The 24,431-nt window shown below is 45.1% G+C and overlaps 1 protein-coding gene across 2 annotated transcripts; it reads right to left on the reverse strand.

Annotated features, from left to right (window-relative positions):
* Window positions 1-5,490: 5,490 nt before the first annotated feature.
* On the reverse strand, window positions 5,491-23,107 carry LOC133061790 (prostaglandin E2 omega-hydroxylase CYP4F21-like). Of its 2 annotated transcripts, XM_061149978.1 has the most exons (13): window positions 22,977-23,101; window positions 22,416-22,614; window positions 20,324-20,468; window positions 17,512-17,565; window positions 17,292-17,419; window positions 13,339-13,460; window positions 12,286-12,556; window positions 11,366-11,432; window positions 10,849-10,978; window positions 8,278-8,411; window positions 8,118-8,182; window positions 7,855-7,937; window positions 5,491-7,442 (listed from the first exon to the last, which is right to left on the reverse strand). In XM_061149978.1, the coding sequence occupies exons 1-13, from the start codon at window positions 23,069-23,071 to the stop codon at window positions 7,268-7,270; spliced, it is 1,668 nt and encodes a 555-aa protein (XP_061005961.1). In that variant the 5' UTR covers window positions 23,072-23,101; the 3' UTR covers window positions 5,491-7,267. The 2 variants fall into 2 exon arrangements, with proteins under 2 accessions (XP_061005961.1, XP_061005962.1); XM_061149979.1 differs by lacking the exon at window positions 20,324-20,468 and having other exon boundaries at window positions 22,977-23,107.
* Between the last annotated feature and the right edge of the window lie 1,324 nt (window positions 23,108-24,431).

Here is a 24,431-nt window from a genome sequence, read left to right on the forward strand (position 1 = left end):
ACCTTCCTGACCCAGGGATTGAACCCAGGTTTCCTGCATTGCAGGCAGATTCTTTACTGCTGAACCACTCAGGAAGCCCTAAAACTAACATACACTCCAGCAAAATTGAAATCTGATCTACACTCTCATGCTTATTGCAGCATTATTTGCAATAGCTAAGATATGGAAACAATATAACTGTCCACCAATAGATGAAGAAGATGTGTGTATCAATACAGTGGAGCATTATTCAGAGGGAAAACCTGCCCATTTGTGACAAGGAGGATGGATCTTGAAGGCATTATGCTAAGTGAAATAAGTTAGAGAAAGAAATATCTAGGCAGCTCTGTTTCCACATTCTGTATCCTCAGATTCAACCAATCATAATAAAAAATATTCACAATGGAAAAATACAAGAAACAAATCTTAAATTTGCTGCTCACCAGCAACTATTTACATAGCATTTACATTGTATTAGGCTTTATAGTAATCTAGAGATAATTTAAAGCAGACAGGAGAAGATGAATAGGTTACATGAAAATAGGACACCATTTTCAATGAGGGATTTGAGCAGCTCAAGATTTTGGTGTCTGTAGGGAGTCCTAGAACCAATGCCCTACACAGACATTGATGAAAACTCTACTGTATGATATCACTTATATGTGGAATCCAAAAAATGACAAACTCAAAAGGAAAAGAATAGAGTGGTGGTTATCATGAGATATAGCAATGGGAGAAACGGGAGATGTTGGTCAAATAGTAGTTATAAAGTTAACAAGTTGAGGATCTAATATACAGTATGGTGATTAGAGCTAACAGTACTGTATCACACACTTGAATGCTGCCTAGAGAGCAGATCTTAAATGTTCTCACCATAGAAAAAGAAAAGGCAACTATGAGATGGGGTAGAGGTGGTAACCTAATACTATAGTGATCATGGTTGCCTAAGTTATGAGTGTATCAAGTCAACTATGTTGTACACCTCAAACTGATGCAGTATTATGTGTTAATCATATCTGAATAAAGCTGGGGATATTATTTATCTTTAAAGACTTTACTGAATTTCTTACAATTTTTTCTTTTACTTTTAATGTTTTGGTTTTTTGGCTGCAAGGCATGTGGGATCTTATCTACCCAATCTGAGATCGAGCCCACATCCCCTGCATTAGAACATGGAGTCTTGACCACTTAACCACAGGACTTAACCCAGGGAAGTCCTGAGAATTTTTATTTATTTAAAAACTTTAAATGGCACACTTTGGAAACAGTTTCATTGTTTCTTCTAATGTTACACATGCACATATGTTAAGACCTAGTATCCCACTCCAAGTCCAATGAACACTTGTATGAAAATGTTCATAGTAGCTTTATTTATAACAGCTGAAAACTGAAAACAATACACATGTCCTCCAACTGGTGAAGAAAACAGGGCCCATCCTTACTATGGAATGTTACCTTGCAATAAAAAGAAACAAAGCATTGATACATGACACATGGGTGAATCATAAATACATTGCTAAGTGAAAGAAGCCAGACTCTAGGGATAGAGAATAGATCAGTGTTTCTCAGGGGGTGAGGTGAAAGGCTTTTGTTTACCAACAGCAGTGATGGTTACACTACTCTAGGCATTTGTCAAAACTCAAGACTGTACACCAAATACAGAAAATTTTGTTATTTGTAGTTTATAAGCTCACATACCATTTTAAGGTGAAGCAGAGAGTAGCTAAGCACATATATTATTTGCATAAATATATTATGAAATGATAAATAAAAAGTATTTTAAAAGATGAAGTAAGCCAGAAAGATAAACACCAATACAGTATACTAATGCCTATATATGGAATTTAGAAAGATGGTAATGATAATCCTATATGCAAGACAGAAAAAGAGACGCAGATGTATAGAACAGACCTTTGGACTCTATGGGAGAAGGCGAAGGTGGGATGATCTGAGAGAATAGCATCAAAACATGTATATTATCAAGTGTGAAACAGATCACCAGCCCAGGTTGGATGCATGAGACAAGTGCTCAGGGCTTGTGCACTGGGATGATGCAGAAGGATGGGATGGGGAGGGAGGTGTGAGGGGAGTTCAGGATGGGGAATACATGTAAATCCATGGCTGATTCATGTCAATGTATGGCAAAAACCACTACAATATTGTTATTAGCCCCCAACTAATAAAAATAAATGAAAAAATAAAAAATAAAATAAAAGATGAAAAAACTGGGAAAACCAAGGATATATGGAGAACCAATTTCTTCCCTGTACTTTTTTTTTTAACATGAGTGGATGTATTTCATGTCAAAATATTACATTTAAAGATTTAGGCATCACTCATCAAAGATTCTCATCTAGTAAGCCTGCAGGGATTCTCCAGGTGATCTAATGCAGCTGGAGCTGAGACAGATCTTGAAAAATCACTCCCTTGGAAGACAAGGCATGACTTCTGAAGACAAGCTGATCAAATTTACCCCCACTCCAACCACTCATCAACTGAGTGACCTTGAGCAAGTGAGTTAATCTTCCCAATCCATAAGACTGGTGTGAGGATGAAATTGGTCTTTACCTTGGGGAGCTGAAGTGTCATCATCTTCTTGCTTCCAGGGGTCTACCTCTGTTAATAGGACCAAAAGCATCAGTGCCTGTGGAGTCACCAAGCCTTATGTGTTGTATAAAAAGAGTCTAACTACATCCACATTTTACATGAATGCATGTGTATCTATTGTTTGTTGTTGTTCAGTCACCAAGTCGTGTCCAATTCTTCACAACCCCATGGACTACAAGCATGCCAGATTTCCATGTCCCTCATCATCTCCCTGAGTTTGCCAAAGTTCATGTCCATTGCATCAGTGATGCCATCCAGTCATCTCATTCTCTGTTGCTCTCTTCTCCTTCAATCTACCCCAGCATCAGTGTCTTTTCCAATGAATCAGCTCTTTGCATCAGGTAGTCAAAGTATTGGAGCTTCAGCTTCAGCATGAGTCCTTTCAATGAATATTTAGGGCTATTTCCTTTAGGATTGACTAGTTTGACCTCCTTGCTGTCTGAGAGACTCTCAAGAGTCTTCTCCAGCAGCACAGTTGGAAAACATCAATTCTTTCACACTTTGCCTTCTTTATCGTCCAATTCTCACAACTGTACATGACTACTGGAAAGACCATAGCCTTGATTACACATACCTTTGTCAGCAGAGTAATGTCTTTGTTTTTCAACTCAACATGCTGTCTAGGTTTGTCATAGCTTTCCTGCCAAGAAGCAATCGTCTTGCAATATCATGCCTGCAGTCACCATCCACAGGGATTTAAGAACCCAAGAAGAGGAAATCTGTCACTGCTTCCACATTTTCCCCATCTATTTGCCAGGAAGTGATGGGGCTGGATGCCATGATCTCAGCTTTTTTAATATTTAGTTTTAGGCCAGATTTTTCACTCTCCTCTTTCACCTTCATCAAGAGGTTCTTTAGTTCCTCTTCGCTTTCTGCCATTAGAGTGGTATCATCCTCATATCTGAGGCTGTTGCTATTTCTCCTGGCAATGTTGATTCCAGCTTGTAACTCATCTAGCCCAGCATTTCTCATGATGTGCTCTACATATAAGTTAAATAAACAGGGTGACAATAAACAGCCTTGTCGTACTCCTTTCTAAATCCTGAACCAGTCAGTTGTTCCGTAAAAGGTTTGTTAGAAGCAATGGTTATGTTGCTTCTTCACTAACATACAGGTTTCTCGGGAGACAGGTAAGATGGTCTGGTACTCCCATCTCTAAGAATTTAAAATATACCAAGGGGAAGGTATCTATTGCTACAGAAATGAATTTTCTACACCCAGAGAATGTGATTAAGAGTAACTCAGTTTGAAATTGGTTGTAATATCTCAAGCTATCAAAGTGCATAAAAAGAATTCTTACAAAGTGAGCCAAACTAAATTATTTCCTAGCATAATGCCATTCACAAAAGTAAAGTGACTTGAATACTTGACACAAAAGAATTTAAAGATCCCTAAGACGTTGATTGTATGCTGTGGAAGGGTGTTCACAACATATATTATTATACAAAAAACAGATGAACAAGGGAAAAAATGTATGATAAAAGAATAATTTTTTTTCTTGAGGCAAAATTCACATAAGATAAAATTCACCATTTGACCATTATGAAGTGTTCATGTTCAACTTCATGCATCTAGTACATTCACAGTATTGTGAAACCACCACCTCTCCTCTGGTTTCAAGATATTTTCATCACTTGAAAGGAGATCTGTACCATTAGCAGTCACTGTCTATTTCCTCCTCCACCCTCCAGCTACTGGATCTATCTCTATGGATTTGCCTATTTTGGACATTTCATATAAATGAAATCATACAATATATGACCTTTTGTGTCTTTCTCCTTTCACTTAGCATGATGCTTTCAAAGTTCATTCATGTTGCAGCATGTATCAGTGCTTCATTCCTTTTTAGGACCCAATAATATTCTTTATTATGGACATATCTCATTTTATTTATCCATTCATCTGTTATTGGATACCTGGATTGTTTCCCAAATATCCAACTTCTGGCAATTGTGGATAGTGCCTCTACAAAGATATACATACAAGTACCTGTTTCCAATTCTTTTGGATAGATACCTAGGCATGGAATGGCTGAATCATATAATAATTCTAGGGTTTTTTACTGAAAAATATCAGATTATTTTCTACATTGGCTGCACTATTTTATATTTCCAACAGCAATGTATGAGGATTACACAACTATTATACAACAGGATTATACAACGATTATTCAAACTATCCTGCATCTTCACCAACACTTGCTATTTTCCTTTGTTTTACATTCTTGCCATCCTGGTGAGTGTGAAGCAGTATCACATGGTGGCATTGACTTGCATTTCCCTAATGGCTAATTACTAATGGCATAGAGCATCTTTCATGTGCTTGGTTTAGTTCAGTTCAGTCACTCAGTCGTGTCCGACTGTTTGTGACCCCATGAATCGCAGCACGCCAGGCTTCCCTGTCCATCACCAACTCCTGGAGTTTACTCAAACTCATGTCCATTGAGTTGGTGATGTTATCCAACCATCTGTCATCCCCTTCTCCTCCCACATTCAATCTTCCCCAGCATCAGGATCTTTTCAAATGAGTCAGTTGTTTGCATCAGGTGGCCAAAGTATTGGAGCTTCAGCTTCAATGTGCTTGGTAGTCAGTAAAATAACACTCTTTTAAAAAGAGATTACGTGATGTAAATGTAACACATTCAGATGAAAAGTCAAATTTTTACTGGTATAAGAATTTCAAATATTAATATAATGAAAACTTGGCAGTATGTGTGAGAGAATATGAATAGTGATTACTTTAACATGCTTGGGTTAAGAATATTACTTTTATTTCTTTTTCTTTTTATTTGCATTTTCTTCTATGACAAGGTATCATTTAGGGTAAAAGATGAACGTCTTCAATAACAAACTCTGAAAGCAAAGAAAAACAACTGTGATTTTCAGCTTCAGTTCAGTTGCTCAGTCGTGTCCAACTTTTTTCGACCCCATGGACTGCAGTACACCAGGCCTCTCTGTCCATCATCAACTCCCAGAGTCTACTCAAACTCATCTCCATTGAGTCGGTGATGCCATCCAACCATCTCATCCTCTGTTGTCTCCTTCTCCTCCTGCCTTCAATCTTTCCCAGCATCAGGGTCTTTTCAAATGAGTCAGTTCTTTGCATCAGGTGGCCAAAGAACTGGAGCTTCAGCTTCAACATCAGTCCTTCCAATGAACAGTCAGGACTGATTTCCTTTAGGATGGAATGGTTGGATCTCCCTGCAGTCCAAGGGACTTGGACTTGTCTTCTCCAACACCACAGTTCAAAAGCATCAATTCTTCAGCGCTCAGCTTTCTTTATAGTCCAGCTCTCACATCCATACATGACTACCGGAAAAACCATAGCTCTGACAGATGGACTTTTTTTTTGAAAAAGTAATGTCTCTGCTTTTTAATATGCTGTCTAGGTTGGTCATGACTTTCCTTCCAAGGAGTAAGTGTCTTTTAATTTCATGGCTACAGTCACCATCTGCAGTGATTTTGGAGCCCCCAAAAAGTAAAGTCAGCCACTGTTTCCACTGTTTCCCCATCTGTTTGCCATGAAGTGATGGGACAAGATGCCATGATCTTAGTTTTCTGAATGTTGAGTTTTAAGTCAATCTTTTCACTCTCCTCTTTCACTTTCATCAAGAGGCTCTTTAGTTCTTTGCTTTCTGCCAGAAGGGTGATGTCATCTGCATATCTGAGGTTATTGATATTTCTCCTGGCAATCCTGATTCCAGCTTAGAATATATTAAATATTTACTCATTTTATGATGTAGGATTTCTTTCTTATTTTGCAACCATTAAGTCCTCTGGCTCCTGAAAGTGTCTCTGAGACTAAGACTCTATCCCAGGACTCCCTGCAACCTGAGTGGGGCTAGTCCTGGGGCAGCTGCTGTCCCAAGTGCTGAAGGAAGTGACCCCACTCCTGCCCCATTCACTTCCACCCACTTGGCCTCCACTCCCTAAAACATCCAGATGAAAATGAAGTCCTGGGTCATGACTCTGTGATAGGAAAAAAAAATTTTTTCAGTTCCCAACTTCAGGTCAGCATCACAGCAAGGCCCTTTGAAACTGCAATAGATGTAAATATGGGAATTTTGAAGTTGCTGAATCTTCTAATGATAGTCCTCTGAAGCAGCAGGCTTCCACATGTCCCTAAATTTAAATATACCTATGATGACTTTAAAACATTTTAAATTTAAGAAAGCAATGCAGAAAGAAGTGAGGAAATGAACCCTTATCGATTACTAATGCTTACTACATACTGAGTCAGTCATTTTGCATATGCTTGTTTATTCAGTCTCCCCAACAGCCCAGTAAAGTGGCTACAATGTGTAATAAAGGAACTGAGAGGTAAACAATTTTCTTAAGCCAAACAACTAGTCAATGGCAGACTGGGACGGTGACCTTTACATTACCATGGCAGGGAGCAAATCCAAGGTCATCTGACCCTCTCTGCATCAAGCAGTTGGACTTGTAAGTCTTGTAAGACTAAAGAGTAGTCTTACACTTGGGATCCAAGTTCCCCCCTGAGCCGCCCCTCTAAAGGCCACCAAGTTTACAGCAATCCCCACCTGCCTGGAACCTAGCAGACCCCATGTGCTCCTTGCTATCTCTTGACGAGCCTAGGGCAGAGGTGACCACGAAGTTTAATTTCCAATCTGCCACGTGAGGTGTCTAGGGTCAGGGAGGATCCCAGGAGAGAAGGTGCTGGGTCATTGCTGGCCTGCGCTCAGTGGCTCCACCTGCAGCCAGAGTCCGCCCTCGGTGCGCAGGATCAGCTCTGGCTTCCGGCAGGGCTCCTTGTCCGGCAGAATGCGGAAGCGCAGCAAGGTGAGCGCCAAGATCACTTTCATCTCAGTCATGGCGAATGTCTGCCCAATGCAGTTCCTGCAGGCAGGAGTGGTGGCTCTGACGACTCCCTGGACCTTCATCCCAGCCTCACCAAGCCGGAAATCTGGCCCCCAACCCCCAACCCCATCTGCAGAGACCGAGAAGCCTAACAATTCCTGGGACCCCGGACATGGGTTTGCATATCCCCTGGGCCTGGTCCAGATTCCAGTTCTGAACGCAAACGCAGGAGGGAAAGGGCTCTCAGCACACTGCAGGCCCCTCCTTGGGCCCACCTCCATTCCCCAAACGTTTATCTGTCACCTCCAGGGCAGGGGAGGGAAGGAAAGCCAGAACTCTGACCATCTTCATTTTTCCCACCTCCCTGCCTGACAGTCATGCCTGGAATCTCAGTCCCAGATGCTGCCACCCCCACCACCGCATTCCCACCTCAAATGCCCAATGCCTTCACCTGGGACCCGCTGAGAAGGGAATAAAAGCCAAAGGTGGCCTCCCTTTGATGTTTTCTGGGTTGAAGCGGAAGGGGTCATAGACCTGGGGGCAAGACAAGACAGGGTTACTGGGTGGTATCTCCCAGGACATCCATCCTTGGAGAGGCAGATATGTGTATAATGGACAGAGTGATGTCTGATTTGCCAGAACCCTGTGCCCTCCTTGGGTCCCCAAAGGGAAATGGACAAAGATGATGGAGGTAGGGTGTGGGGGAGGCATCACCTCAGGGTCTGGCCACACAGATGGGTTGTGGTGGGTCCCGAAAATATCAATGAGGCAAGAAACACCTGTGGAACAGGAAGGACCAGTCAGGACTAGGTCTCCCTGCCTTATTGGCCCCTCTTTCTGACCAGGAACCTCCTCCTGTAGTCATTGTGGGCACCTTTGGGGATGACCCGGCCATCTGGGAGCACAATGTCCTGGGTACAGCGGCGGGAGATGCTGGTGACTGGGGGGTGCAACCGCAGACTCTCTTTGATGCACATGGTCAGGAAGGGCAACTGGGCCAGGTCATCCCTACGGGAAACCCCATGACAATTATCCAGGGAACAAAAGCAAAGACACTCCTCAACTGTTCCTTAAGATCCTTCTTCCTAAAACAAAATCACAGATGGATAAAATATCTCCAAATTGATTAAGTCATATACATAAATATAGACAGCTCTTTCTTTGACCATCATGACTCAGTATGAGCTTTAAGAAAGAAAGAAGGAAGAAATGCAGGATCAAAAAAGTACTAGAAGAAACTTAGCCAGATATTTTTAGATTTTTCTGAACAACTCACCTAAAAGTCAACCATAGAAACTTCTACAATTTTGTAAATATAAAATATTTTTATGGCAAGACCACAAAATCAGAAGACAAATAAGTAAGAAACAGATTCGATGTTTACTGTTATGTAACTACAGGACGAGAGATGCTAGCTAATACACTTATGGCGGGAGGGGCGGCAGGGGAAGAGAGTAATGCCATTTGAAATGTGGGGTAAATGTGTCATTTTTTGCAGAGAGTGATTTTATATTTAGAAAACAAGAGAATTCACTGGAAAACTTTTATAAACATTGAAGACAAGATCCAGTAAGGGGATGCTGAATGCTTTTTTTAAAATTCCCCCCCCCCCTTTCTGTGTGGTGATTTAAATTCTTCATATCTGATACAATTAACTAACTCAAAACTGGAAAACTTTAGACAAACCCCATATAGTCCAACAGCACTCACTTCCCCTTCTCAGTTTTCCTAGTGATTATTTTTTATGTATCCTTCCAGAGGTACCTTTTTGCATTAAAAAAAATATAGCAACATACTGAATACCATACACACTGCTGTTCATTTCAGGTAACGTATACCAATGTCTTATACATCTCTTGGAATTTGTGTCAAAAACAGGGCCTTGCACATTCTGGAACTAGAAAATAACTTTTCATGGTTTATCCTATAGACTTTAAGACTTCTTTATTTTTCATTTAAATCTTTGATTCATATGGATGTTATTTTCTTATAAGGCCCAAGAAGCAGGATGAATTAACTTTTCTCCATATACACCCCCAGTTGACCCAGAGCTTTTATTAAACAACCTTTATTTTTCCTAATGATAAGACACTAAATATTTAGCATTTGCTGTTGTTTGCTATGGACAAGAAAGCTTTATCCATAAATTGTTAGTTTTTCTATTAGAAATAGCATCAGAAGAGATAATAAAAGAAAAGATGACTGTGATGATACACAGTGTGTGTGTGTTGGTATCTCAGTCATGTCCGACTCTGAGGCTCCATGGACTGTAGCCCGCCAGCCTCCTCTGTCCATGGGATTCTCTGGGCAAGAATACTGGAGTGGGTTGCCATTCCCATCTCCATGATATAAAGTATCTGAATTCAACTTATCAAGAAATGTGAATGTGTATTATCCAAATAAACTTATAAATATTTTTCAATCCAGATAGACTATATGGTTCACCATAGCAACAAGGGTATCCAAGGGTTAATTTAACAACATGTGAGTATGATTTCTATGCTAAAATTTTAGGGTCCATTAAAAGCCTGGAGATTACTTGGATACCCAAAAATGGATATCCACTTCACGCTCTGGGATACTGTGTATTAATATTACGAAGTAATATGCTTCCCACAGGTCAATTATATATTCACAACAACCGCCTCTCTCCCTCCTTCATTCCTCTCTCTCTTCTCCCTTCCTTCTAGTTCTTAATTTATTCCCTGATGTCTTCCTGACCTAATTGTATCTCAAATGCACCCGAATATCTACTCACCAATGTTCAGGGTCTCAGGTGAGACCTTCCACCCTCAACTTTGTCCCTCTTAGCCTAAACTCCAGGCCTGCCCATGTACACTGGAAGTGTCCTGACTTGAAACTATGCCTCCACCAGGCTGGGAGCTCCTGGAAGGCAAAGACTGGGGGGTGTCTGGGACCTTTCTGAATCTCCAGGACAACAAAGAAGCTGGAAAGAATTGGAGATGGTATAGAGCTGGGGATAGGGAGGCAGAGTGGCAGTGTTTACTAAATGGGGACTGGGTGAAGAAAGATACAGGTGTCCCTGGACAAGAGTTGAATACTTTATTCCCTCAATGATCCAGAGGACTAAATAATATGAGGAACTAGAGGGGGAAGGAGATGAGGAAACACAGAGTGAAGATGTTTGAAAACATGTGATTTCAGAGAGAAAATTAAGGAAGTGGAGGGGAAGTTCACTTCCTGAATATGTGCCAAGTGTCATCATCTGTCCTCATACATTGTTGCAAATTATCTCAGAATCCAGATTTTTGTCCCAAGAGCCAGCTTGCCCTGCTATCCATGCTGAGTACTAGATCTTGCCTCTGAGCTCTGTTCCTATTCCCACTAAGTGAAAGAATCAACAAAAAGATTTTCTCTCTTCCCCAACAAGGGAGCAGAGCCAAGGAGAGGGGTTCAGAAAAAGGCCATGAGATCTTGAACTCACCATTCAATCTCTTTAGACTCACGGTCCCTCAGAAGGTCTTGCACCTCTTGCCGGCAGCGCTCCTGGTATTCTGGGTGCTTTGCAAGGTTGTACAGGATCCAGGAGAGACCACTGGCTGTGGTGTCATGGCCTGAGTAGCATCCAGAAAGACTTGGATATCTGGGCTACTTCAGTACCAAAGGTGAACAGAACCCTCACAGTATGGACCATGGGGGAATTAGTAGGGATGAGGTAGCCCAGGGTCCACACACCAAGTCCCTGGGATAGAGAGACTCTGCCCTCTCCTTGTATTCTGAGTGTTTTGTAAGGTTGTGTAGGACTCAGGAGAGGCCACTGGCTGTGGCATCATGGCCTGAGGGGCATCCAGAACCGCTTGGGTCTCTGGGTTACTTTGGTACTAGAGCATGGACAGCTCCCTTGCATTAAGGCCCATGGGGAGGATGGGGAGGGATGGGGTAGTCCAGGGTCAATTCAGCAAGTTCCCTCCCTTTCTGTAGCCCCAAACTGGGACCCTCACCCTCAAACATGAAGGTGTCAGCTTCAGCCCGGATATCTTCATCTGACAATCCCTTCCCATCTTCATCCTGCAGAGAAAGCAAGATCCCCAGAATCACATTAGTTCTGAGGACCCCTGAGTCTAATGTGAGACAATCTCTAAAACTGCATATAGGAACCCAATCCTAACCTGAAGCCCTAGAAATCCTTTGCTCAGCCTGTCACTAGAGGCCATATTCCATAGGCCTCCTCCTTAACATCTTTCTCTACTGTGTTGTCCCTGGTGAGAGGAATCAGTGATTTGAAAATATTTTCATGCTGATGACATGACAGGGGATTTCTGCAAAAAGTTTCTGGCAACCTGGGTTACAACCTGTAGAATTTGCCTTCTCACCAGAGTATTTGTTTAAGCACCAGAATAGTCTTTCTTCCAGTCCCTCTCTCCATAGGGAGAAAGGGACTGATGTATCAATTGCCCTGTATAAGTTCCAAATGTCAAAATCTAGAGGTACTTGTACTGTGATCCAAGCATGGCTGATGTACAAAAAAAGCATCATGGTGTGCTCATAGGCATTTGGGGATGGGGAGCCAGAGCTACAATTCTACTCAGGCTACTATTATGGCTATGAGAAATAAATGTGCTACTCTGCTCCAGGATTCTGTATATATATATAGATTCTGTACATACATGTAGAGTCTACCTCAGTGGTAGACTGACTTATCAGTTTGCATTAGAGTCAAGTCACAGCCCTTCACAGTTTCAGACTTAGCAGTCCCCTACAGGCTACATTGCACATGATCATCTCTAAAACATCCCTGACCCATCCCTCCCTTCCACAAGCACCTTCCATGGCTCCCCAGAACCCTCTGCATCCCATTCAAATTATTTGATCAAATCAAAGTCCCTTCTACCTCTTGAACTCAGATCCCAGAGGAACCCACCTTGGTCAGCAGAAGCACATCAATGAAGTCCAAAGTCTTGGTCTTCGCCTTGGTCTTGAGGAAGTCATCAATATTCTCCTTGGGGAGAGTGCGGCGCCGCTCCTGGATGACCGCATCTGTGAAGTCATGCACCAGGCGGCAGGCCTTGCGGAAGTGCCGCCCATCCAGGGTGAGATAGTAGAGGAAGTCCATGTACAGGAAGAGCTGTTGGTTTCTTTTTGACACAAGAGCACTGAGCTCCAAGATGGTGGCGATATATTCGCTGGGCTTCCTGAGGAAGAGCGCATAAAGGAGGCAACAACTTAAAACCTGAAGCCCAGAAGCCAGGGGTCTACCTCCTTTCGGGAACTGAGGCTTCAATAACAGATGACCTACAACTACAGTGTGGGGATGAGCCAGAAGATGTGACTCTTCAGACTCTTCTCAACACCCATCCTATGTCAGTGAGCTGCCCCCATGCCCCAGGCACCCAGAGAACAGCTTGGATACCATGCTTCTCTCCTTTCTCTCTCACCCAGTAGCTGCCCCTTTTCCTTCCCCATACCATCCACTCGGCTCAGACCTTATCATTTCCCAGCTGGTCAACGGCCCAGCCCCTTCCTTAGTCTCCTTACATCTAGTGTTAATGCATTCTAGTGTCTACATGACTATTGGATTCTCTTGAGTCAGACGTCCAAGCTCAACTTTAACCAAGACCTTCATGTGCTTAAACACCTTCCATAGCTCCCAGGAAACCTCAAATAAAGTTCATATCTTCTTAGCCTGACTTCAGAATTCCATTAAGATATTACCTTCTCAGTCCTCCAACCTTACTTTCCTGGTGTCTCCTCACTGTTGCACATTCTTTTCTCATCCTACCCTCCTGGCCTTTATCAAAGGATTCTACCTACCTGAAAGGATAGCTCCTTCTCTTTCCATTTCCTGTCCTGGATTGTCCAGCTGTGAGCCACCTCCTCCAGGAAGGCCCTTCCAATTGCCCTGGTCAGTCCTCCCTCCCCCATCTACTACCTTGGGTCTATGACTCATGTTCCCAGACCCAGTAATGAAACTCACTCTTGGCAATTGCTGTCAAAACTGAAGACACATTTCTGCAGACTGTCCAGGGTCAGGAGGCTGATGTGTTCAAACATGTCCAGATGGGTGTGGCCCTCTGTGACCAGGCGCTCCCACTTGGCCTGGTCAGAGAAGGAGACAGGTGGGGCCCCTTTGCAACCACCTGGGTGGACTCCCCTAAGACCCTGCCTCTTGGTTCCAGGACCATCCCCAGGGAGCATCAGGCTTGAGTGGAAGTGCAAGCTGTTACTTGTAGAACATGAAGTTCTCATTGCTGGAAGTCAAGAGATCTGGATTTAAATCCTGACTCAGCCTCCTGCTCTTTATATATTCTTGATCAATTTATGACATGAATCCCATGATCAATAAATTTTGCTTTCATCATCTTCATTGTTAAAAGATGATTAGGAAACTGCCCCCTATGTTGAGAAAGTTAGTTCTCCATGGGCCCTGAGTATCCCTGCATATTCTTGCTTGGTATACTAAAAAACAAATTGGAAGACCCAGATGTTCTTTACCTGGGCCATTTCTCAGAGTTGTGTGTGTAGTAAGCAACCTTGAGGAGTGAGGTAATGTGTCTTCCTGGGAAAATATCAGGCTTGCTTCTAGTTCTAAAAGTCATAGAGCCCCTAAACCTAGTACTTCGCCCCCCACACTGTAATACAACATACTACATGAGCAGGCACCAGTTGAAGCCCACCTGTGTCATCCTCATGGACTTTGATTACTTGGAGGGAGAATACAAACCAGCAGGAAGCACATGCCATTTATTGAGCCAAGAGGAATAAACTGCCCTCTGTCTGTGACTCAGGACTCTCCTGTCTAATGGCAGAATCCAGGAAACAGTAACAAGCTCACTTGTCCATTTGCAAATATAGAAAAATCCCAAGCACTTCACAAAGTCCTTTACTTTAGTTCTTCAATTCCATATATATATATGGAATCACCCTTTGCAATGTGATTTTTTCAGTAGATTATAATAGGGCATGGAGCTTATTTCACCATTCTTTGATTCTGAGTTAGCCTTGGACCTGCTTTTATTAGTTAGTTTACTAGTTATTATTGGACCAATAACCTGAGAAAAATGATGACTAGGGTGCCCCATAGGCTTCCCTGATAGTTCAGTTGGTAAAGAATCCACCTGCAATGCAGGAGACCCCAGTTCAATTCCTTGGTTGGGAAGATCCACTGGAGAAGGGATAGGCTACCCACTCCAGTATTCTTGGGCTTCCCTTGTAGCTCAGCTGGTAAAGAATCCAGCTGCAATGTAAGACACCTGGGTTCAATCCCTGGGTAGGGAAGATCCCCTGGAGAAGAAAAAGGCTACCCACTCCAGTATGCTTGCCTAGAGAATTCCATGGACTGTATAGTCTATGGGGTTGCAAAGAGTCGGGCACAACTGAGTGACTTTCACTTTCAGGCTACCCCAAACCAAGACCCCAAAAGGCATTGCATTTCTGCATTGTCTGTTGTAACTTCTTTTTCAATTCTAATTTTATCAATTTGAGTCTTCCCTCTTCTATCTTGAGAAGTCCGGCTAATGATTTATCAATTTTATTTATCTTCTCAAAGAATCACCTTTAGTTTTGTTGCTCTTTGGTACTTTTTTCTTCATTTCTTTTTTATTTCAGCTCCAATCTCTATGATTTCTTTCTTCCCACTAACTTTGGGGGTTTGTTGTTCTTCCTTTCTATTCGCTTTGGGTGTAATATTAGGTTGTTTATTTGATATTTTTCTTGTTTTTTGAGATAGGCTTGAAAAGCAGTTCTTAGAACTGTTTTTGCTGCATCCCATAGATTATGAGTTGTCATGTTTTCAATGTCATTGGTTTCTAGGTTTTTTTTTTTTATTGTGTTTGTGTTTTTTGCAGTTTTTTCCTATAATTGATATCCAACCACATAGCATAGGGGTCAGAAAAAATACTTGATACAATTTCAATTTTCTTAAATTTACTAAGGCTTGATTTGTGACCCAAGATGTGATCTATCCTGGATCACATGTGCACTTGAGGGGGGAAAAAATGTATTCTGTTGCTTTTGGAAGGGTTGTCCTATAGATATCAATTAGGTCCATCTGGTATGATGTAAAAACACAACCCTCAGAATGGCAGAAAATAATTGCAAATAAAGAAACTGACAAAGGATTTATCTCCAAAATATACAAGCAGCCCATGCAGCTCAATATCAGAAAAACAAAAAACACAATCAAAAAATGGGCAGAGGACCTCAAGAGAAATTTCTCTGAAGACATACAGGTGGCCAATAAACACATGAAAAAGGTGCTCAGCATTGCTCATTGTTAGAGAAATGCAAATCAAAACTAAAATGAGGTACCACCTCACACCAGTTAGAATGTCCATCATCAAAAATGTTCAAACAATAAATGCTGGAGAGGATGTGGAGAAAAGAAACCTCTTGCACTACTGGTGTGACTATAGATTAATATAGCCACTGTGGAGCGCAGTACGGAGATTTCTTTAAAAACCAGGAATACTAAGCAAATATCTTGAGAAAATCATAGTTCAAAAAGTCACATATACCCTAATGTTTGTTGCTGCACTGTTTACAATAGCCAGGATATGAAAACAACCTAGATGCCCATTGACAAATAAATGGATTAAGAAGTATGTGGCGTACACATAGGCACAGTGTACCTAGTCATCAAGAGGAACAAATGTGAGTCAGCTGTACTGAGGTGGATGAATCTAGAGCCTGTTACACTGAGTGAAGTAAGTCTTATATTGGCCAAGAGAAAAAAAAATAGTTTGTTATATTTGGAATTTGCTTCCCTAGTGACTCAAACATTAAAGAATCCACCTGCAATGAAAGGAGACCCAGGTTCAATCCCTGGGTCAGTGAGACTCCCAGAGAAGGGAATGGCAACCCACTCCAGTATTGCCTCGAGAGGTACATGGACAGAGGAGCCTATGGGCTACAGTCCATAGGGTCATAAAGAATTGGACACAACTGAGAGACTATCACTTTCACTTTTCATGGAATCTAGAAAAATGGCACCGATAAACCTAATTGCAGGGCAGGAATGGAGATTCAGATATAGAGAACGGACTCTTGAACACAGCAGGGAGAAGAAGGGGTGGAACAAATTGAGAAAGCAGCATTGATGTATATATATACTCTTATGTATAAAATGGATAGCTGGGGGAAGCTGCTATATATGACTGATTAGCATTGTTGTATGGCAGAAGCTGACATGACATTGTAAAGCAATTAAACTCCAATTAAAAAGTAAAATAAAAATAAAAGGGCATTGCAGTTTCTTCTCAGTCTGTTGGAACATTGCTTCTGCCAGTGAACAAAACTGAAATGTCTTTTAGGGAGAGAATCACATAAAAGGAAGTCCATTTGACCTGGGTGAAATAATCCGAGATCAGCTGAGAAGGGATAGGCTACCCACTCCAGTATTCTTGGGCTTCCCTGGTGGCTCAGCTGGTGAAGAATCTGCCTGCAATGTGGGAGACCTGGGTTCAATCCCTGGGTTGGGAAGACCCCCTGGAGAAGGGAAAGGCTACCTACTCCAGTATTCAAGTCTGGAGAACTCCATGGACTGCATGGAGTCACAAAGACACAACTGAGTGACTTTCACTTTCATGTTATTGTTTTTAAGTGATTTGTTACTGCAGCATAACTACTATACAACATTCATTATTTTCCTAAAATATGTCTCAAGATTCCAAGGCTTCTGTGAAGAAAAAGAGAAGCTAACACATTCTGAGCACCTACTACATGTCAGGAACATGGCTCCATTACATTATATTGACCACTTTGCAAAGCTAGGCTCACATTAGGCGTACTTATCAGCCAAGGAAACTAAGGTTCAGGAGGAAGAACAATGGCCTCAAAGTCAACTGGAAGATCCAGAATTCCAGACAAGACGTTCCTGAGTCCCCATTATCCTCAAGACTCCAGCTGGGACCCTGGGTTCAAGAGACTCACGTGCATGATCTCTGCGCTCTTGGTGAAAATCTTCATATAGGGCTTCAGGATGTTGAAGTGGAAGGCAGGTGTCAGCATGCGACGGTGACTGTTCCACTTGTCACCAGCACTCAGCAGGAGCCCATCCCCTAGCAGAGACAGCCACAGGGAGTGGGCAAAGGAAGACCTTCCCCTGGATCTCCACGGTCATCCCCAATCCCCTTCACTCATAGTTACTCACCAAGCCAGGGTTTTAGAGTGCCATAGAACTGCATGTCCTTGGGTGCAATGGCAGCTGAAATGAGTAAAGACAATCAGGGGTCAGGTAGATGCAGAGGAGAGGGACTTTTGATGGGGGGTCGAGGCTTCCAGCCAGGAATCTGCATTCCCCTTCCAACCCCAACACAGCAAAATGGGACCAAGAGCACAGGAAGCTGGGAGGGGAGAAGGGATCAGACCAGGCCGCTGCACAGAACAGAGCAAAGGCAGAGCCCATAGACACACTCACGGTGCTTAGACACAGCTCAGAATGACACGACATGCCCCAACATTCCTTGACATGGCCTACAGAGTCCAACACATTCTGACATGGAAGCAAAACCCAGCCCTCTACAAAACACCTTTACAGGGACCAAGGGCACCACACTTGCCCCAGCACTAGGACCTCTCCTGAGACATCTGACATGGCCCCAACAGGCGGGACACAACCTGACGTGATGCAACAGATCTGCCGTGCACCTGAAGACCATCTGACCTGATCCCAGGGTGCCCCAGGCAGGCTCCAGACAGGGCTTGAATACACTGATCTCACAGACATGAACCAAGTGTGATCCAGGCATACCTTAAGACCCAAAACAGGCAGGATTCACAGAAGCTCGCAGGCATTTCTCAAAGCGACCCTGAGCCCCAGACCTGAGGCAAACTCCACATGTGGCCCAGGAGTGATCAACAGGAGAGCCAGACAATCTCTAATGACATTTCAGATAAGAACCAGAGAGACTCCTAGATGCATCAAATATCCTTGGCCACAGCTGAGCTCCAGACATGACTGAGAACATCTCTGAGCTCAGGTATAAAATATATCAGGTGTCACCAGGTGTAACATACACCAGTTGTAACCAGAATCCATGTGGATACATGTGGTCACATAAATGTGACCAGATGTGGCCACACAGAAGACACTGCACAGACATGACCGGAGGTCAGGCAGGTGGGAGTCTGCAGTGAGAAACAGTGGTACCCTGGCCACACACCCCCACTGTCTGCATCATGGTCAGCTGCCCAAATAGAGGCAACACAGATCATGACAGGGGATAAGCTGTGGCCAAGGATCTACCTGGAGCAAAGAGCACAGGCTTGATGCGGGTGGAGTGGAAGGTGCGGATGATCGCGTGCCAGGGCCCCACCCACCAGCAGCACGCATCCCCATAGGTGCTGGCCAGGCCCTGGGTGTACAGGAGACCTTCCTCCCAGCTCTGAATCTGGAGAGGAACAGATAGGACCTAATTCGCACTCTTCTAGGCTGCCAGAGGGGAGCACTTGTAGGGCAGAGAGCCATACCTGAAGCCATGAGTCAATTTCAGCAGCTGCTCCTCTGTCCTCACACTTTCTCAGGCTCCTTCCCCACACCCTCCATAAAGGACAGTTGGATGTCCATTCAGGTGCAGGGATAGGAAGGGTCTTGCCCTGTGTGGATCCCAGACACCATGTTCAATCTCTTTCCAGATAAGGAAACTGAGGCTCTGAATAAAGAAATGACTTGCCCACAGTTTCACAGATACTATGCCTGACACATGAGGCCAGGTGTGCCTGAATCCAGGGTCTGAATTCTTAACCACTGAACTGCTCTGAACCCTAAAACAATAGCTCAGATAACCCTGTGCCTGCCAAGACATGCAATCAGAGTCTCAGGAACACGGGAATTGGTCCTATGACCCAAGCCAGGCAAATTAAAGGAAACCTTCAACTTTTTCTAAAACTGTTTTTAATGAATTCACTTTTCCATGGGGGTTGAGCTTGGGGGATTCAATCTTACCAGGATCAGAGGGAAACCATCACAGATGAACACAGAACTAAATGATGAAAACAGATTTCTGATGACATTTTAAGACCCAGATCCAGCTGTCCTGAAGACATCTTCCTTGGAGTTTACAGTCAGTTGATACTCTTTCTTTGAATAGATCATACAGGGTTGAGTTTCCTCCACTAACAGCTGAAAGAGACTTCAGCAGGCCAGAGAGAGCTAGGGCCCTTCCCAGAGTCACTCAGTAATCTGGTGTCAGAAACCAGGTCTCTGTCAGAAGCTGTCCATTTCCCTGCTTGCCTGGTCTGTCTGTGGATGGGAGGGGCAGAGGACAAAGTGAGGGAGCCAGGGTGGGATGGGGTAGCATCTCCTCAGGGAGATTCCTGGGCACTGGAAAAGGAAGGCCCTGAATTAGAAGTGGCTGAGTCACAGCATACAGTCAAGAAGCCGACCCTTTGGAGAGGTAGATGTCACAAAAATAGCAGCCCAGATCATGCGCCAGATCTCCAGCCAGATCATCGCTGGGGATCTGGGGATGAGTGAGACTGAGGGCAGATCTGCCAGGGGGCCTGGGATGCTATGGATGCCCACTGCATCGCTTTACCCTCTGCTTTCAAATATATCTGTTCCTTGTTCCAAATCCAGTTCCAGCACCTCCTCTTCCAGAAAGCCTTCCAACACGCCCCGACAGAGGACCTTGCTTCTTCTTGGGTTTCCACAGCCCATCTTCCCTCCGGCCAATTCCTGACCAACCACACCAGGTCAGGGATATCCTGTTCCAGATCTGAGTCCTGAGACTGGGGACATCTTTTAGCAGGGCACCAGAGTGGGGTATAGATAACAGTGTGAGGAAGAAGAAGACAGTGAAATGGGGGTTGATGAATATATGAAAGAAAGGAGGAAATGGCTGAGCGAGAAGAGGGAAGGAGGGGCCAGGGTCCTGCAGGGGCCACTTCAAATGTTGGCAAGGAGGAGCTGGAATCCCTCAGATATGTCATGGCACCCACCACCACAAGCTCTGCCTGGATACCTGAGGCGTTGGTGATGCTCCGGAGCATGTCAGGGTGGCAGAAGACGACCATGGGGATAATGGGGCCAAACCAGATCAAATATCCATGGGGGTAGTTGGCCGCCATCTGAGTGAAGTTGATCAGGCCCTGCTCCGTGGAGGGCACCTGCAAGCAAGGAAGGGCCATCACTTCCCAGATGGAGCCACTGCAGTGGACTGTGTGTCAGATTCTGTATGATGGAGAGAATCTCTGCTTCCTCCTTCTCTGGGGGCAGAAGGGACCTGGAGTACCTCCAAGTCCCCAGGATGTACCCCAGGACACAGGGAAAAGACAGGCTCTCTACCCTTAGGGAGGCTGACCTTGGCTTGAGAAGTCAGATTTTTCATGTCCTGGAAGTGGTCTCAGTCCCAGGAGTGCCTACAGGAGATCCCTATGGGGGAGGTTTGTGGGTGCAGGGTGGCCTCAGGACTTCTCCCTAGGTTTGGGTCCCACATCCTTTCATAATCTGGATGGTCCACGTGGCCTCCAGTTCCTTGCATGGTAAAGGGTCTGCAGACCTGGGACCTTCCAGCCCTGGCAGATGCCAAGGGACAGACATTAATCAGGAAAGCAACTCAGACCTACAAACCTCCTCTACTGGCTAGGCTCTGTGCAGAGTGCGTCCTGTCTGTCTATTCCCCTGCAACCTAGGGATATGACGTTCAATTGTGCCACTTATAGAGGAAGAAACTGACACCACATGCAACGCAACGGGAAGAAGATGATGCTCCTGGAGAAGCGTCACCTCCATCAGGATGCTCCATTCAAGCTTGACAAATACCCCCAGGTGCTCCAGGTGCTCTAGGCAGGTGAATGTAAGTCACTTTTACTTTCGGGCTTTGTTCCCCTCTCCCCAAGGATCTCAGGTGAGGGTTCAGTGCACTTGGTGAGACTGGTTCAGAGAGAGAGAGTGACTCAGCCAAGGTCACACAGCAAGAGGGGCTGCAGGAAGGAAAAGTGATCAAGACCAGACCACACAGCCAAGCCCTTGGAGGGAAGGGCAGAACTACAGTAATTTTATAACATTCCTGTTACCTCCAGGGCTTGCAGAGACCATTTCTAGACCCAGACTCTCAGGAAATCTGCACAGAAAGCTTTGGAGTGCCCCCTGTTCTGGGCTTCTGAACTTTGCCATAATAAACAGTAAAATTGCAGAAAGTCCTCCCTCAAGTTGTAGTTCTCATCCCAGACAGGAAAGAAAAAATGTTCTCATCTCTCAGCCGGGCTGTTAGATGGGAAGAGCTGGGTACTCATTCCTTTGACCTTGACAGAGAAGGTGATGGCAAGTTCATCACCTAGATAACCAAACATTTATTTTGCATGCTTAATACTGGCTCCATGATGCCAGCCCTGGAGGAGACACTGTAGTGCCAGCTCCCCAGAACTAGCATCAAATTGGAAGGTGATTAATATGTAATTGGACAATTGACTGTTTAATTAATCATAAGCAGAACCAATTCAAAGATCAAAGTCTGGGGCACAAAGCTGGCAAGCATGGAGGATGGGGAGGTCTAAGAGGGCTTCTTAAAGAGGAAGTGAACTTTATCCAGGTTGGGCTTTGAGCCCAATGGGATATCTTGGGAGGAAGGAAGGTGAGATTAAAGGACGGGATCCTGAGACAGAGAGGGTATGGGGAGCTGTGGTCCTATAGGTGGGGGTGGGCAGGTGATAGCCAGTTCCTGTGGGACAGCTGTAACCCAGAATGAAAAGACACAGGAAATGGACCACAAGCAGAGCAGACCCTGGACAGCACCCTTGAGGAGGTCTCAAGGTCACCATGGAGACTGGAGAGGCCAGGAGACCAGGCTCTGTGCAGCCCGGCCTCAGAGGTGCACTAATGTGTGAAAGTCAGGCAGGAAATGGGCCCCAAAACAGACTAGGGCTGGAAGGACAGGATGTGGGGAAGGTCTCGAGGGCAGAGCAGAAGAATGAGTGAGTGAGGAAGAGGGGGCTCCTGGCGTCCCTGGCTTCTCTTCTGTCCTAGAACCCACCCCCAAACCTGAGCCCCATTCCTGACCCTCAGGAAGCCCATCCACCCTGATCCCACAGACCCATCCTGCTGCCCACACTCACCAGGTCCATGTGAGCCAAGAACCAGTTCAGTTTTGGGGGCTGCAGGAAACATCGGAGGCGGCGAGAGTTGTTGTAGAAGGTGTAGGTCCAGGCCAGGACGCGGGCCAGGAGCCAGGAGGCCCCGACCAGCAGCAGCAGCAGCCATGGGGAGGCTGCCACCGGCTCGAGTCCCAGCCTGGATAGGCTCAGCTCCAGCATCCTGTGGGGCAAACGGGGTGAAGGGTGAGCTCCTGAGGGTAATAGAAGAGGCAATGATGGTGAGCTGTGAGGCAGAGATAAATGGAGAGGAGCAAGGGAGTGAGGGGCAGGGTGAGTGCTGGGGATGGGGCAAGACAGGCTCAGATATGGGCAGACAGGGGCTCAAAGAGGGAAAGTCAGGGTGAGAGGGAGAATCCGAGACAGAGACAGACAGAAAGACACACAGAATGTTTGTGTGTTAGTTACCTACTGACATCCACTCATCTCGCAGACCAGCTCGTTCCCTGGAGCCAACCTGCCTAGAACAGTGGCCTTTCCCACCCCAGGCCAGGCCCCCCAGCCCCCTGACCCCCAGCCTGTTACCTTTTGCCAAGAGCGGCTTGTCCTGCACAACTCCCCTCCTCCCCCTCGGAAGGCTTGATCTGACCCTGACTCAGGAAAAAACTGCCAGGGTCCATACTAAGCCAGCCAATCCTTGCCGCCTGCTTGCCTCCTCCCTACCTGGAGGTTGTCCAAATAAAGGGTGAGGCCCGTGAACAAGTTCAGGGTCACAGTTTGTACACTGGATGCTCAGGACTCATCACATCCCAAATGGGCAAACTGTGGGGCAGCCACACCTGCTGCTCTAAGCACCGTGTACCAGAGAAAAGCATGAACATTCAGGTATCACACAAGCAGCGCCTAGCTCAGCCTTGTCTGAAGTCATTTCCAGGGCTCCTCTCCATGCCTGGGCCAGGAGGGCGTCATGTAACATTTCTTGGCACGGAATCAGGGGGTTCGGAGACCTGAACTCTGACCTCCTGGTAGCACACAGCCTGGCAAGAATTCAAGTCCTGCCTCTCAGCAGCCCAGGGCCCGGGTTGAGACATGACTGCTGGGACCAGGAGCAGAGAAACACACCCAGCTGAGAATTACAAGGGATTAAAGGACTCAGTCGGAAGAGAGCATCTTGAGACATGAAGGGTAAGGCTGCAAGGAACCTGGAGAGCGCAGTATGCACGCAGAAGAGGCAGAGCTGGGAGTGGAGTTCTGACCCGCCCTCATTCACACTGTGGGCTTTGCAGACCCTCTCTGGCCTCAGCCTTCCTATCTGGGAAATGGGCTGTTGGATGAGACCCTGAAATAAGGTTTGCATAAGGGAGACAACTCTGTGCGACAACCGTGTATGAGTGCGTGCCGTGTGCTGGGTCCCTCAGAAAGCATGCCTGCAGTGTGTCAGGAGCTCTGCATAAAGCGTGCCTGCTATGTTCTGGATGGGCTACTGAAAGTGCACCTACTGTGTGCCAAGGACTCTGCGTAAGTCCTGCCTACTAGATGCCAGGTGTTCCACATGCCTAGGGTGTACTTAAGATTCTCCACAAGGCATGCTGACTAAGTGCTGAGTCCCTACACAAGGCACACCTACTATGTGTTAGGCGTGGTATGTAAAGAACACCTACTGTGTGTTGACAATCTATGTAAAACACAGCTATGTGTGCTGAGGACTCGGTGTATAGTATGCCTACTGTGTGTCCAGTGCTCTACATACTGTAACCCCACTGTGTGCGGGATGTTCTTACAGCCCCTCAGGGCTCTGGGCCAGCACCCTGGGGTCAGGCAGAGGGGCCAAAGTGATGGCAGAAAGGAAGATACCTATTTAACAAAAGAGTAAACTGAGGTTCATAGAGGTTAAGCTCTAACCTAAGTTGCAGAGCTGGAAAGAAGCCAGGCCTGTCATACCACCAAGCCTAAGCCTTTCTCTTCTGCTATATTGTTCCACTCCCATTCATAAGGGATGACACCCTACTAATCTGGGGGCATTGATAATGGTGGGTTCTC

The sequence above is a fragment of the Dama dama genome, chromosome 9, assembly GCF_033118175.1.
Source record: "Dama dama isolate Ldn47 chromosome 9, ASM3311817v1, whole genome shotgun sequence".
Classification (NCBI taxonomy): domain Eukaryota; kingdom Metazoa; phylum Chordata; class Mammalia; order Artiodactyla; family Cervidae; genus Dama; species Dama dama.

Excerpts from the sequence above, each read along its gene's own strand:
- LOC133061790 (XM_061149978.1), bottom strand. The coding sequence starts at position 23,071 with ATGGACCCTGGCAGTTTTTTCCTGAGTCAGGGTCAGATCAAGCCTTCC. Across the intron at positions 22,615-22,976 it reads CAAGCCGCTCTTGGCAAAAG|GATGCTGGAGCTGAGCCTAT; the intron begins GTAACAGGCTGG and ends TTTGCCCCACAG. Across the intron at positions 8,183-8,277 it reads TGGCCGGGTCATCCCCAAAG|GTGTTTCTTGCCTCATTGAT; the intron begins GTGCCCACAATG and ends CCTGTTCCACAG.